Below are 14031 nucleotides of genomic sequence, written 5' to 3'. Positions count from 1 at the left end.
TACTGCCTACTGCAGGACTGGAAGATGCTTAAATGTGCAGTGATTCTGCTAGCATAAACCTGTTCTACATGCCACAGGACATACCAGGGAAACATTTTCTGTAAAATAAAACATTACTCGGTAGTAATAGTGTGTAAATATTCCCAGTTCTCTTCCTCAGTTACAAGGATGTTTATTTTTCAGTTGGTCTCCTAAACAGTAATAATGTATCTAAAACTGTGATTACAGATGTGTATCTGTAGAAGTTTAATCAGCCTTCTTCCCCTGCGCCCCTCCAAAAAAAGTGTTGATGTCTGTAATGAAGTAAGGAACTTGATCTGGCTGCAAAAATCTCATGGATTTTCCTTTCTGGATTATTTTTCAGGTAGACCAGTTTCTCTGTCTGATTCACCATGCGACCATACAACTTAGGCAAAGGTAGTGGGGGGGCAGGAACCTCTTAAGTAGTAATGCTGCCAAAGAGCTAAACATAACCTCAGTTTTTCCACAGAAAGACTTTAAAGGATTAGTAAAAAAACTTGATTTTTGTTTTTACTGATTCATAATACTCTCTTTCTGGCTTTCAATGAAGGAAAATGTGATATAAACAAAATCAAATATTTCATTACTCATGCAAAGGATAACACTCCTGTGATGAAATGCAGAAAAAGATAATACTACGCAATAGGAATGGAAAATCCAGGAGAAATTGGAGGAACAATTTCAGGAAAAATGTGTAATTACCAAAACTAGAATACAGCCAAGAAACCAAGAGGCTAAAAGTAGCATCAAACTGTTTGTTATGTAAATGTTATGTTATATATTTGCAACAAGATCTTCAGTAACCAGCAGTAATTCTTCAGGAAAACAAAGTAGAGATACTCTGGTGTATCTCTTCACACCCTGCATGTATAGGAGAACAACACCTACCCGTAGGAATTTTGCAGTAACAAATTACTCCTTGAAGTATCTTAAATCAGGGGATTTGACGTGATCAAAACACAGGCAGCATAGCTGCACAGACAACACATATTTGCATCTTCTGCCAAGGCTATGGCCTAACCAAAATAATGGTGTGTTGTTTTATTTTTTTTTCCACTGATTCTTCTCTTTTGAAAGTATTGTAAGGGCTTCTGGGACGATCAGCTCAGAAATGGAGTAGTGGTTTTGCGAAACTATTTTCCACCTGAAAATACTATGTTTCCAACTTCTGTTGTCAATGTGAGTTTGCTCTGGTGTGTAATGATAGTTTTCTTTCACCCACGAATGTTCCAGACATTGCCAAATTATGAGCAACAAGTCTTTTGTGAATCATTGAATACTGGGACTAGATTTGGCCAGAAATGCAGAAATCTCCAGTGCATTTCCATAACCACAGCCATGTTCCCTATAAAGCAATCATCAACATCTTGCACGTAATATACTTCAGAGCTGTAAAACAATCAGCCACTCTGAAAGTTCTTTTTTGATCCTCACTGGCATTTTTTTAAGAGGATCTGTCTGAAGAAACAGATTTTGAAATGAAATTTCACATCTCTTAAAGATACAAAAAAATCAGTCTTTACAAAAGTGCTGGTTTTAAAGCCTACCACAATCTACCTACTCCTTGTTAAGCAGGGTTTACTAGCATGCCCTCCCAGTTCCTTTTCTGAATATGCTTCCCTTCAAATGGTGTAATTGACTAAAAACCCAAACCAGCTGCTTTTATCCTGTGTTTTTCTTAGATTTTGCTGCATTAAATTTTGTCACATCTGATGATGGACTATAATCATCATTGTGCAGTCACTTCAACTGGATGTAAGGGCCACCAAAGGGAAGGTTTGGCTTTTTCCTGTCACATCTAACCACGCATTCTGTCCCTTCCAATGTGACAGCACTAGCACTTGTGCAACTAACTGCAGGCACAGTAGAAGGGAGGTAGAAGTGAGCTGCTGAGAGTAAGCTCTCTTTCGCAGATGATGACACTAATACTAAACTGAAGGGATGGTGGAACCATACCTAAAATCTTTGATGACCATGCCAACTTCATTACTGCCACATTGGAGGATATGCTGCATAAGTAATTGGTATGGCATACTTGTGTGCCTACAGTGAATACGATCAGGAAACTGATCCAACTTAAAAACAAAAACACAACTCAGTAAAAAGGAGTGGTTTTTTTCCAGCTGGAATGGCTTCCCAACTGATTTACAGCATAGCCTTGTGAAAAGTATTTCTTCTGAACACTTCACCTTGTGAAACCATATTTTAATCCCCAAAGTTTGTCTGCAACAATTTGCAAAGCATATGGTCATCACACACCCACAGCAATCCCAGTTACATTTAAAACTCCTATAGGTTAGCTTTCTAGTTCTAAGTGCCAGATACAGTTAACACTGAAATACATCTAGCAGTTATCTCCTTGAATCTGTAAAATAAATGTTTCTTGTAGTGATATCTATTAGTAGATATTTACTAATAGTCTAACTATATTTTACTGGCTGACAAAAATTTTGGCTAATGTTAATTTTCTTGTTTTTAGGTATATATGTGCAAAGTATTAAGTGAACTGCTTCTGTTTCATTTTTGTTTCTGCATCCTGATGCCATAAACCATGTCAACTGCATATAATTAAATCTTCATTAGCACATTGAGATAGTTTGTTTTTTTTTCAGTTGAGTCACTGGAAAAATAACATTAATAGTATACAATTGGATTTGCTCTTCATAATAAATAAAAATGCTGAATAAGGAAGCTTCATTCACTCATATAGATTACAGTACGACTGTGGATAAGCAAAATGAAACTGTTTTGTTAACTAGATACTTATTTTTGTTAGGAAAGAACAACCAACGCAACTGTCCATATTAGCAAATAGTGGGAAGATTATCCTTGACATGGGAGAAGATTATTGCATAACTGTCAAACTAAAAAAAGAAAAAATTAGTTAATAGATTTAGGGCCAACTCCTGCTTTTATATCACTATACACAGCATTCTCCTTGGGCCAGCTTTTCAGTGGGAGGAACTGAGAAAGTAGTTAGCAGAGCAGAGTTCCACTACAGTCAATCATTTCACTAAGGGAATTAAATAACTCAAACTTGCATGCATGCTGGAGAAAAGGAGAAAAAAAGTCATGGATTACAGCCCACCAGCTAATATCCTCCCTTTCCAATTCCATTTAAGCAGGGTTTGTATGAAATGGAGAATCAAGGTCCTCAGTGTCAACAGGAGCCTCTCTATCTATCCAAAGCTAAATTTGGGTTTTATTTACTAAATTAATTTTCTTCCAAACATCAAAATCAAAAACATACAAGTGAAACAAGAACTCCTTGTATTGTTTCAGGTTTACAAAATGAGTAAGGAGCTATGTTAGTTTCAGCTTATTTAAGTCAAAACAGATTATCTGCATTAAAAATTTCTGCTTAAATAATGTTTGGTTACATCACATCACTGCTTTTTGTATTGGTGTCTTTGTGAGCAGAAATATTTTGCACTGAAAATGTCATCATATCCATAATGTCCTTTTTGGGGTTTTCTTCTAAGTCAGTTTTTATTGCTCCAACTTCTGCTAGCTTCCATTCGAGCTCTGTAACAATAAATGATAATTTATGTTGATAATTGCAATAAATGATTACAAAATGCATTTATTCATAGAACACACAAATTATTTAAAAATTTTAGACAGTTGCTAACTACATTTTCGTACTGTGTTAATTAGAACTGGATATAATCACAATAGGGATAGGAGACCACCTGACAGCAAAACCGCTCACTTGTGCTTGGGCAACACTGCAGTGGGTAGTGCTGATAAGAGACAAGGGACTCCAATTTCTTCCTCCCCTTAGTCTGGAGACCTTCCAATACAAAGGAAGATGTTCCAGCAGAGTGAAAGTAACCTCAGTCTCCCAATTATCAGGCAGGTGCAGAAACAGAGGTTATCGATTTGAAAGCATCCAGATTTCCTTTTTTTTTTTTTTTAAACACACAAGATTCCAATTTTACCCCCCAATTTTTCCTAGAAATGCTGTATAGCCTTGTGGTAAATAATTTTGGTTGATTTAGAAGAGTAGAAATTAACTCTTCATGTTTTTCAAGAAAGGCTTCCAAATATGAGTTAAATATAAACTGATGCAATATCTAACTTGAATCAGAGGTAACCAGGAATAACAGAACTGGGAGGAGAACTATCCAATGAAATCGATAACAAGGAAAATTGGTGTCCCTTAAAACACTGAATAAGATTATTAAATTACCAATTGATTTTTATTTTTGGACATACTGGCAGATGTTGAAGTGGTGGTCAGTGAACAGAAAGTGGAGAGTTGTGAGAATAAATGAACACAATGATTAGATATTATGGTAACAGAACCACATATGTAGTTTTGATACAACAGCTACAGAATGTATTTTAATAAAACTTGATCTGCTATAACTCAGAATTACTTAGAAGAGAGAACAGAAGAATTCTTGTCAAGCTAATCTGTAGGCCTCTACAAACCTTAAATCAATACATAGATAATACAATTTGCTCCTAGTAAAGACAAACACCCCAAGACAGATTGGTAATACAGTAGAAAAACCCTATTAGCTTATTAACTGGATTAAACATTTTCACTTAAGAAGAAAAGGATCTTTTATTAGAGAGTAAATTCTCCATCTCACCAAAAATATATAGAGCCATCCCTGCAACAATCTAAATTTACCTCAGTATACTATTTAACTGTGAAACTGCAAAATACCATGCTTATTAAATATTCTTACCAGAGAATTACATAAGTCATTCCTTGCTTCTTCTGCGCTTTTTTTCCCCTATAAAAGTGTTTTAAAATCTTTTCCACCTTTGAGCAATGATCTTGAGATCTGATGATTATTATAGAAAATCTGAAGATTGTTAAAGGGAATAATTTAAAAAATTCTCTTACCTTCCACTTTAAGATTTATGCCCCCACATTCAGCTACTCCAATGAACCTGCCTTTTATTTGACCAGTTTTATACACAAATATTGTGGGTAAACATCTGTCATGGTAGTTCTGAATGCAGCTGTTCACAATGGCTTTGACAAACTTGGCTTCTGGAAACCTTTTGGCTAGCAGGCCAAGATGTTGGTTAACTAGTAAACACATTGGGATGCTAGAAAAAAATAAGCAAGTTTGATGACACTTCCAGTGTAACAATTTGTAAAACAACTAGAGTCTATTAAAACCAAAGCTTTTGAAGAATAAATATACCTTTACATGTGGTTAATCTTTCTACTTTAATTTGTGATAGGGTTTACAGTATAGATTTTAGTTAGCTTTTTTCTAAGAAGAACATTTTGGCTTAAAGAACTATCCAAGTAAAAACTTCGAATACCTATATAATAGGCACAGTGTATGAAATATATGTCATTAAAGCTACCAGAAGCTTCAAGAATTGTGTTTCAATTTTGTTCTCCACTAAGATTTTAAAGTTCATTTTGTCCATTTGTCCAGGGTTTAAAGGAAATTTTAAATTTATAATTTCACTGTAAGTTATTTAAATTACCTTCCAGTTGAACAATTAATTACTTCTCCAGTCTTTTAGTACCATCTGAATAACCTCAAGGAAACCTTTGTGTAGTCATATTACCACTACAGGCCTGCTCATTACTTTCATAGCTAGTATTTGCGATGCAATCACCATATTAGCCTCATTTTAAAAAAAAGCAACGGTTTTTGCTGGGTCTCCCTTTAGCCTTTTAAAATTAGGATCTTTATTGTAACAGACTAAAGTTCAAGAAGCTGATTTATCATAGAGTTCCAGCAGCACCCTCTGGTGGCCAAAGACAGGTAGGGTTGCAGTTTTGGAATAACAGATTCGTTACACTCTAGCCACAAGAGGCTTGGGAGATTTGGTACTCATTCCTAAGGAATTATGAATTTCCTCACAGACTCGTATTTATGCACTGATGAAGCATAGAGTTGATCCTCCAGTAAACAAAAAATGAAAAGGAAGAAAACCTTCTATTTTGTTTCTTCAGATGTTTAAATTACATTATTGTAATTTGAACAATTTCATTTGATTGACCTATTCCTTGCTCCTGGAAGTAATGTTCCATTCCAGGTGAGGAAGAGAGAGGGAGGGAGAGGGAGGGAGAGGGAGGGAGAAACTTCCTCCCAATGGGCTTAAAAAGAAGGAAAAGAGAAAGCTGGTCTGAATCTAAAAACCATGTTCTTAAGCATTCCATACTAATTCTAGAGTTGCTAACATATGCTGAAGTAATCATGGGAGTCTTCTGACATTTCTGCTGGATCCCATCACAATGTCTGCTACCACTAGAGAATTTATTCGAGAATTGATAAACTAACAATTTCCCTAGCATTTTTTGATTTTTCAGAACTATTCCTTACTGGGCTTTTGACTTATTGGAGTCAGTGGGGAATAAAGGTAGAATAATCATGTAAGAGAACATTTCCTGAGAAAGGAGTCTGCAAAGGAACTTCCTTTAGCACAGAAAGCAGACACCAGTTTCTCAGTGAAATTCAGAAATCTCAATGAGATTCAGTACATGGCGATAAGCATACACCTTAAGAAATTTTTAGTACATGTGATGAAAGGTGACGTGATTAATTCTCACAGAGTGAATTAACAAATCAAGGAGGCCCCATCCTGGGATCATTTTCCAGGGTTCCACTGGCTCCAAACAATGGCTATTTCACTAAAGTCTCTTTATTATATTTAATTTTTCTTGGTATCGCTTTTTTCTTACCATCTGAATTCTTTCTATTGAAGCACTCAACATCTAAACAAAAAAGTAATTACCTTGATCGATAAAGATGAATTATAACCCAAACGTCTTTTGGAGCATTTGTAACTTCCTTTACATACTGCTCTCCACAAATTTCTCTTAGCTCCCCATACTTTTGTCTCCGCTGAAGACGCTTCCATTCTTGCAAGCGTTGCTGCCTAATTAAAAAAAATAAATGTCTTTGAAAAATTTTAAATGCATTTTATAATAATATAAAGTGCATTCCTCTCAATTCCTTTAAACAAATTGCTTTGAATAATACTCTGTAGCTCAAGGTCTTTTAGTATCAGTGGAATATTTCTGAGCTAGAAAGGCTTCTCTGCTAATCTTTATTCAGTAAGATAGCATTAAAATGTGTTTTCTTCTTTTATGTGCATACATTAATGTCAGATTTGGGAAACTTATGTAACAAACATGTTACACAAGTGTTTTGATAGTGGAGACACAGTAAGAAAAATTAAAGAAGATGCAAATTGTTTTTAAAATTTTGAAAATGAGATTAGTTTGAGCAAGAATTACCAGTATTCTGTGTCCTATTATACAATGCAATTTTAAATACTTCATGAAAATTGGAATGTTAAGACATTAGATGGCAGTCTTCAACTCTAAAAATATTGACACCATAGACAATGAAAAATGCCTTAAGATTTGCTAAACTAAAAACAGCTATTTATTTCCCTACAGAAGTAGCTTTCTTCTTTAAAAAAGAAGAAAAAAATTTTACTAATATATGTGCAACGTTATTATACTCTAGCAAGAATGCATGATAATTTAGGTTCACAACTTTCACATGATGAAAGCATGATTATCTTTTTATGAGAATACAGCACTAGATACACAGAGTTAATACTAGAATTATTTTAGTAATTTTAACAATGCAAAAGCACTGAGTATGGATAGTCTAGACAGAATAAATGTTTTGATCATATTATCAATTAAAAAATATAAAAGTTTTATTCCAGCACTGAAATACAGTTTTTGCTTTAATAGCATGCTGCCCTGAATTAAAGTCCCTTTGTAGGTAGCATGCACCCCATGTACACAAATTCAGTATCCTTTGAAAAAATGGGACCATACATGCATCCTGTTTCTCCTCATGCTCTTATGCAACGTGATAGAGAGAGAGATGACGAGAAAAAGAATACCCACAACCGACTCCATTTCCTCCTGATTTGAAATCTACAGAAACTGATATCCAAAAGAACAGACAAAAAAGGGGTTACAGGATTGCTCCTTTCTCTGAGTATTCATCAGCACTGTTCTAATTCCTAATGACTGGCAGAAAATGGCATCTTTAGAGCAGTAGAGTGAAGAGCAGATCTGAATTAGTCAGAGAATAAACCCTACTTGTGTAAATTAGATGTTGTAACTAAGATGGGTATACGACACTTCAAACATGCAACACTTTTCTACATACAGTGGTATGGTGTATTCTCATCCAGCTGAGCTGAGCAATGCATATTGGTGGTCTCTTCCTTTAAACATGCAGCTTTGAGATTAAATTAAGTATTTTAAAAGGGAAATAACTTTTTTTTTTTTTTTAAACAAAATGTCAAAGTAAATCACAGTGTAAATTCCCTCTTTGCTATTGACAATCAGGAGGAAGTAGGACAGTAACTTTAGTGCTGTCCCCTCTATCTGCTGGCAAAGGAGCAGAAGGTGAAACAAGGCAGCTGTGTCACTCAGTAGACATTACTATTCAAAAGATTCTTAGTTTATTTTTCAGGACCATGTACAGGGTCCAGCGAGGGGCTACTAAGATGATAAGGGACTGCTCTCCTATGAGGAAAGGCTGAGAGAGCTGGGACTGTTCAGCCTGCAAAAGAGAAGGCTGAGAGGAGATCTTATCAATGTGTACAAGTATCTGAAGGGAGGGTGTCAAGAGGATGGGACCAGACTCTTTTCAGTGGTGCCCAGCGACAGGACGCGAGGCAACGGGCACAAACTGAAACACAGACAGTTCCATCTGAACATGAGGAAAAACTTTTTCACTGTGAGGGTGACAGAGCACTGGAACAGGTTGCCCAGAGAGGTTGTGGAGTCTCCTTCTCTGGAGATAATTCAAAAGCTGCCTGGACACAATCCTGTGCAAGGTGCTCTAGGTGACCCTGCTTGAGCAGGGGGATTGGAGTAGATGACCTCCAGAGGTCCCTTCCAACCTCAACCATTCTGTGATTCTGTGGACATGTACAATAGTGACACATGCATTGTTAATCTGGCTAGGAATATCTTGCTATACCTGTACATTTCAACAGCTTTCATATCAGCCTCATCAAAGTCATCTTCAGCTTCCTTTAATTCTTTAAGATTCATTCTTTCATAAAGTTTCACTAGAACAAACAAACAAAAAGTCATGTTTTGTTCACTAAAGTATCCACAAACACTTTAAATGTCTGTATGAAAATTATTACACAGACATGGAATTAATGAAAGAAAAAATGTACATGTAATTTTAGAGATTAGTCAATTTTGGTATAGCTTTGTTTAAGAGAGAAAAAATGAAATTATTTAACCATTACTGATATTTACTTGCTTAGGTACTTGCATGTGCTATGTCCTTGGATCTAACTACATCTGTACTGGGCTCTACTTCTGCCCAGGCCAACTGGTGGGAGTCTAGAAAGGATTGCAAAAGTCTGCAATGGAATGATCACAGATCTAGAAAAAAAGGCTTAGAAATAAGTCCAAAAGAACTGAAGTTGTTAACATAGAACAGTGATTTAAACAGTGTAGTATGCAGTGATATGCCATTCTGCCACTTTTTTATTTTTGGATATTACCTTCTAATACATCTTTAGATAAACAGCATTCTGATGAACAGTGCCTCCAAGAATTTGGCAGAAGCTACTGCTGAAGTCACAAAGACTATGTGTTTTCCCTGTTGTAAATTGTCAAAGAAACACACAGTGCTGAAAACTGCTGAACCAACTGTAACTTGCATCTCAATTTGGAAGTCTGGAACTTGTCAGAAAGTGAAAATTACTACAACACATTTAAACAAGAGCCGAAGTGGGTCTACGCAAAGCTGCTTGCCTGCAGGAATGAAGTTGGTACCAAGGGGCACAGTTTTACACAGAGGTGCCACTCCCAGTTCCTATTATGGTTGTAACTACACTTTCATGCTTTCTGTTCTTCAAAGGGAAACTACGGGAAGCCACAGTAACAATTTTCTAATACATACTGGTATCTGCAAAGAAAAAGAGAATACATTTTTCTTCATGCCCACTGTGGACAGGACATGGATGTTTGCATGCCAAAACCCAATTCTGGACAGCAAAGATACTTGTACAAAATTGTGATGACAGATGTAAAGGACTGTCTGTTAATTTGGCTCATAAATCTCAAAACTTCTCACAGAAATTGAAAATATTAATCATATGAGAAGTTTGGAGTAACGGAAAACAGTTACAGGAAGAAAAATATTCTGCTACTGGAAAGGGGGAAAGCAGTTGTAATAAAATCCACATGTTCTTACCAAATTACAGGAGTGGATTACTACCAATTTGTTTGAATGTGAATCTTGCTTATACTGCCTAGTCCCTTTATTGAAATGATGCAGGTGAGGTATCTGTACATAACAGATGCCATATTGTTTGTCAGTAATGTTACAGTATGTTTAATTCAGTATCCTTTTTTAAAAAAAGGAAAACACATCAACCGGGTGAAAATAATTAAAATAAGAATATAATTATTATACAATATTTATGGCTCAAAAAGCATTACTGCAAATACCTCAGATTTTCAAATGTTGTTATATTAATGGCATATATATTTTGATTTTACTTGCCTTCTGCTTCTTTCTGCAAGCATAAAACCATTTCTTCAATTTCATCTTTTGGTTTTTCTTTTGGAGGAAGAATTCCAAAGTCTCTCAATATGTCATTCCATTCAGTATCTTCATTTGGATCCTGTTTTGACATTATGAAACAAAAATAAATCAACAAATTAGTCACCCATGCCCCCTTTTTAAACCAAAACCAGCTCTTTTTCACTTTGGCATATAGTAAGGTCATAACAAAGGCACACTATTACTTAGAGTATGCAATATCTTCATGGACCATTCTCTAATCTATCACTAATTTTCATTTGGCATTTTTCACTTCTGGACAGACAACCACAAGAAAATGAGAGGGGGAAAAAAAACCCTCAAAATTTAAGCATAATTAAACCTATCAGTCTCCAAAATATCTGTTAAAAATTTTGTCTAAAAGATATATAGAAACCTTCTTCAGAAACCCAAAACATCACTCACATATACATAAAGAAACACAGTTTTATACAGGCATGACTTTTCTATTAATATTTTAATATTACTACTAAGCATTGACATTCTGAATAAACATGTAAAAGCATACCTAAAATCAGAAAAGAAAAAAAGCCCAACTTTTTATTTTAAATAAATGATTAATACTAATGTGTCAACATGCACTCCCTGATATACCATGTTAATTTACATCACAGGACTTCTGCATATATATGTGTGTTATGGAAAATCAGGCTCGCCGGCCTCCATAACAGGGTCCGACCCTAGGTTCTGCTGAGGCAGAAGTTCGAAGTCAGATTGAAGAAAAATAAAATTTAATGACATACGTGTGGTAATTACAGCTCGAGCTGGGTGCCTCCAAAGAGGGACCCCAAACAAAGAAATCCCTGGGCAATTATACCCTTACAATCTAAATTCCCCACCCCTTAAGCGATAGTTTGGACCAATAGCAATAGTTAGGTCTCGGTTCTTCCCCGTCTTCCTTGGGCCCCTTCATTGTCTCTAGGCAGGCTGCTTCTTATCTTCAAGGTTGGCTACTCCTGCTGTCCATGTAACTTCTTTATCCCTCCAGCTTGAACCGGCTCTGGGGCCCCCTTTTACTTATCTAAGTAAAAGTTCACAGCAAGTTCACAGCCTGAGGCCTAAGGCTTCAGCAAATTTAGCTACTAATGCTAAGCAAGTTATGCTAAGCAATTAATTCTAGACAGCTTCAGTTCAATATTCTCTAACATATGCGCATAGGAAAAGGCAAATACAGGTTTAAGAATAAGTTATGTGTTCCCCTTCTTTGATTTAAAAGTATAATCTTTTGGAAATAATAAAAGAGAAGCTCCACATATAATCCTAAAATAGGTAGTCACTAATGGGTCTGGAGTAGGAAAAACCTATGAGATTTGCTATAGTTAATTCCCAGCATTTACATATTTAAGAAATTCTGTCTTACTGTTTGTCTTATTACAAGTTTTAAATTCTTCACCAAAGAAGAATTTTTACTCAGGTACAGTCAAGATACCAAAAACCCCACCGAACTGAGAAGATTACTCCAGGGGAACCACTGAAGACACATGACTGACACACATGCGCTTTGGCCTCCACACAAATGCTCTCATGCATATGATTTCCTGACTTAGGTCAGGATTAGGTTGTTACACAGAATGCAAATTTTTCTCCCCAGCAGAAGGATTATGAAGGATTATGAAATATAAAGCTCATAATAATCATAATCATAACTTTGAAATACATTTCAAAACCATACAACAGAAAAGGACTACTGAAACAGAGGCTGAACATAGGTAACTTTAAACTAGAAGACAAGCTCTGGGTGGTGTTTGCCAGGAAAGATTTCGACACTTTGTGTTTTTCTGTAAATGTAGGTCATAAATAAAATTTCTCTACAGTATTTTACTTGAGCAGTGTACTTTATATCATTTCTATTTAATGTTTATAACTCTCAACAGGTTCGTGAATTGATTAACTGATTGCACATTGGACCTTTTCTAGGTGCTTTTACATCTTGTGAAAGCAAGAAGAATTGGATCAAGAATACTACATTTAACATCACAGTAAACATAACAGAAGCAGGTCTCTGAAATAAATCTGAACTCCAATGTCAAGGAAGGGAAGATCAGAAGCTGCTAAACTTTTAACAATTTTTAACAAATTGAGCTAAATCAATGTTTAAGAACCCAAGGGTTAACATATCAGTGTAAATTTGCAGTATATGCACAGAAGAAAGAAATTAAAGTGTTTGTCAAAAACTTCAGCAGATATTTGACCATAACTGGCAAAGGAGCCAAGCAACAAGCACAAGTGATCAGACATAAATTGGTTTCAGTAGTGAGAAAGCTGGACTACTGAAGCAGTATTACTCAACTAGTAGGTCACAATCCCAAGCAAGAAAACTTCTCTTAATACTTCTTACTGCTGCCAAAGATAATGTTAGTTACCACTAGCTTTGCCAGGGGTGGTACTCACACATATTAAGTTTGGGACCCCTAGGCTGGGCAACTTCAATTCTAGAGTGTAAATAATACTTCTAAGCTAAATTTAAATATTAATTTGCAATTTCCTCTTTGGGCGAGTGACATGATGCTTTACAGTATGCTACACCTATGATCACCCAGCTACCAAAGTGTAGTATTTTATTATTCTTAAAGGATATTAATGATTAAGTAAACCGCTAAAAAAAAAAAAAAATTCAAAAAAAAAGTTCCAAAAAAAAGTTCCAAAAAAAGTTCCAAAAAAAGTTCCAAAAAAAGTTCCAAAAAAAGTTCCAAAAAAAGTTCCAAAAAAAGTTCCAAAAAAAGTTCCAAAAAAAAAAATCACAAAGCCTCCGTGATGTATTTTCACGAGAAATCCCACACCAACTGCTCTTCTGACCTTTCACTTCTCCGGACGCCCCGCAGGGGCTGGGAAGGCTTCACAGGTCCCTCTTCACCCTCCAGGAGGCTGCGGCAGGCTTGGCCGCAACGAGGGAGCCTCCGCGGCTGCTGGCTTCGCCCCTGCCCTGCCCTGCCCGCCACCTCCGCTTTTCTTCCCCGCTCCCGGCCCCCACCTGCATGCCTGCGCCCGGGCGGCTCGCTGCCCTCACGGAGGTTTGACTCGGCGGGCGGCGCGGCCGTTGCGGCAGCGCCGCGCGGCCGGCCCCGCCCCTCGCCGGGCTAACGGTCGCGTGGCGGGCGTTGGCTGCTGCTTCCGCACGGAGGGCTGGAGCGAGCCGCGGCGCTGCCTGCGTGCGAGGCGGGCTGCCCCGCGCTCGGCCCCGCTCCCGCGCTCCCTCGGGCCTGCGCGTACGCGCAGATGCTGCCACGCCCCGCGGAAACAACATCCAATAGCTCGTGCGGTCCTTTTAGGAAACCGTGTAAGAGGGTGGCAGTTTGTCTCATGTCACACCTTTTGTTTGGCCTTCCTACAAACTGAACATAATAGAGATTCTAATTATATAAATTTTCTTCACTGAAATATTTGTATATTTTGAAGCATGACATTTTCTCATGGGTTTTCTTCCTCTGCTCCCTTAACTTTGTCGCAGTGCAGTATT

At 36.9% G+C, this 14031-nt stretch overlaps 1 protein-coding gene across 5 annotated transcripts; it reads right to left on the bottom strand.

The window, feature by feature from the left end:
• Nucleotides 1-3274: 3274 nt before the first annotated feature.
• PDCL2 (phosducin like 2) lies at nt 3275-13726 on the bottom strand. Of its 5 annotated transcripts, none has more exons than XM_067298035.1 (6): nt 13546-13726; nt 10515-10635; nt 8967-9057; nt 6742-6885; nt 4883-5091; nt 3275-3546 (listed from the first exon to the last, which is right to left on the bottom strand). In XM_067298035.1, the coding sequence occupies exons 1-6, from the start codon at nt 13549-13551 to the stop codon at nt 3398-3400; spliced, it is 720 nt and encodes a 239-aa protein (XP_067154136.1). In that variant the 5' UTR covers nt 13552-13726; the 3' UTR covers nt 3275-3397. The 5 variants fall into 5 exon arrangements, with proteins under 5 accessions (XP_067154136.1, XP_013804907.1, XP_013804906.1 ...); XM_013949453.2 differs by lacking the exon at nt 13546-13726 and adding an exon at nt 13371-13486; XM_013949452.2 differs by lacking the exon at nt 13546-13726 and adding an exon at nt 11318-11441.
• Between the last annotated feature and the right edge of the window lie 305 nt (nt 13727-14031).

The sequence above is a fragment of the Apteryx mantelli genome, chromosome 5 (assembly GCF_036417845.1).
Source record: "Apteryx mantelli isolate bAptMan1 chromosome 5, bAptMan1.hap1, whole genome shotgun sequence".
NCBI classification, from domain to species: Eukaryota; Metazoa; Chordata; class Aves; order Apterygiformes; family Apterygidae; genus Apteryx; species Apteryx mantelli.
Note: the sequence above shows the minus strand (reverse complement) of the source record. Positions and strands in the feature narration are given on the sequence as shown.

Excerpts from the sequence above, each read along its gene's own strand:
- PDCL2 (XM_067298035.1), bottom strand. Across the intron at positions 6,886-8,966 it reads AAAGCTGTTGAAATGTACAG|GCAGCAACGCTTGCAAGAAT; the intron begins GTATAGCAAGAT and ends TTTTTTAATTAG. Across the intron at positions 5,092-6,741 it reads ATTCATCTTTATCGATCAAG|CATCCCAATGTGTTTACTAG; the intron begins GTAATTACTTTT and ends ATTTTTTTCTAG.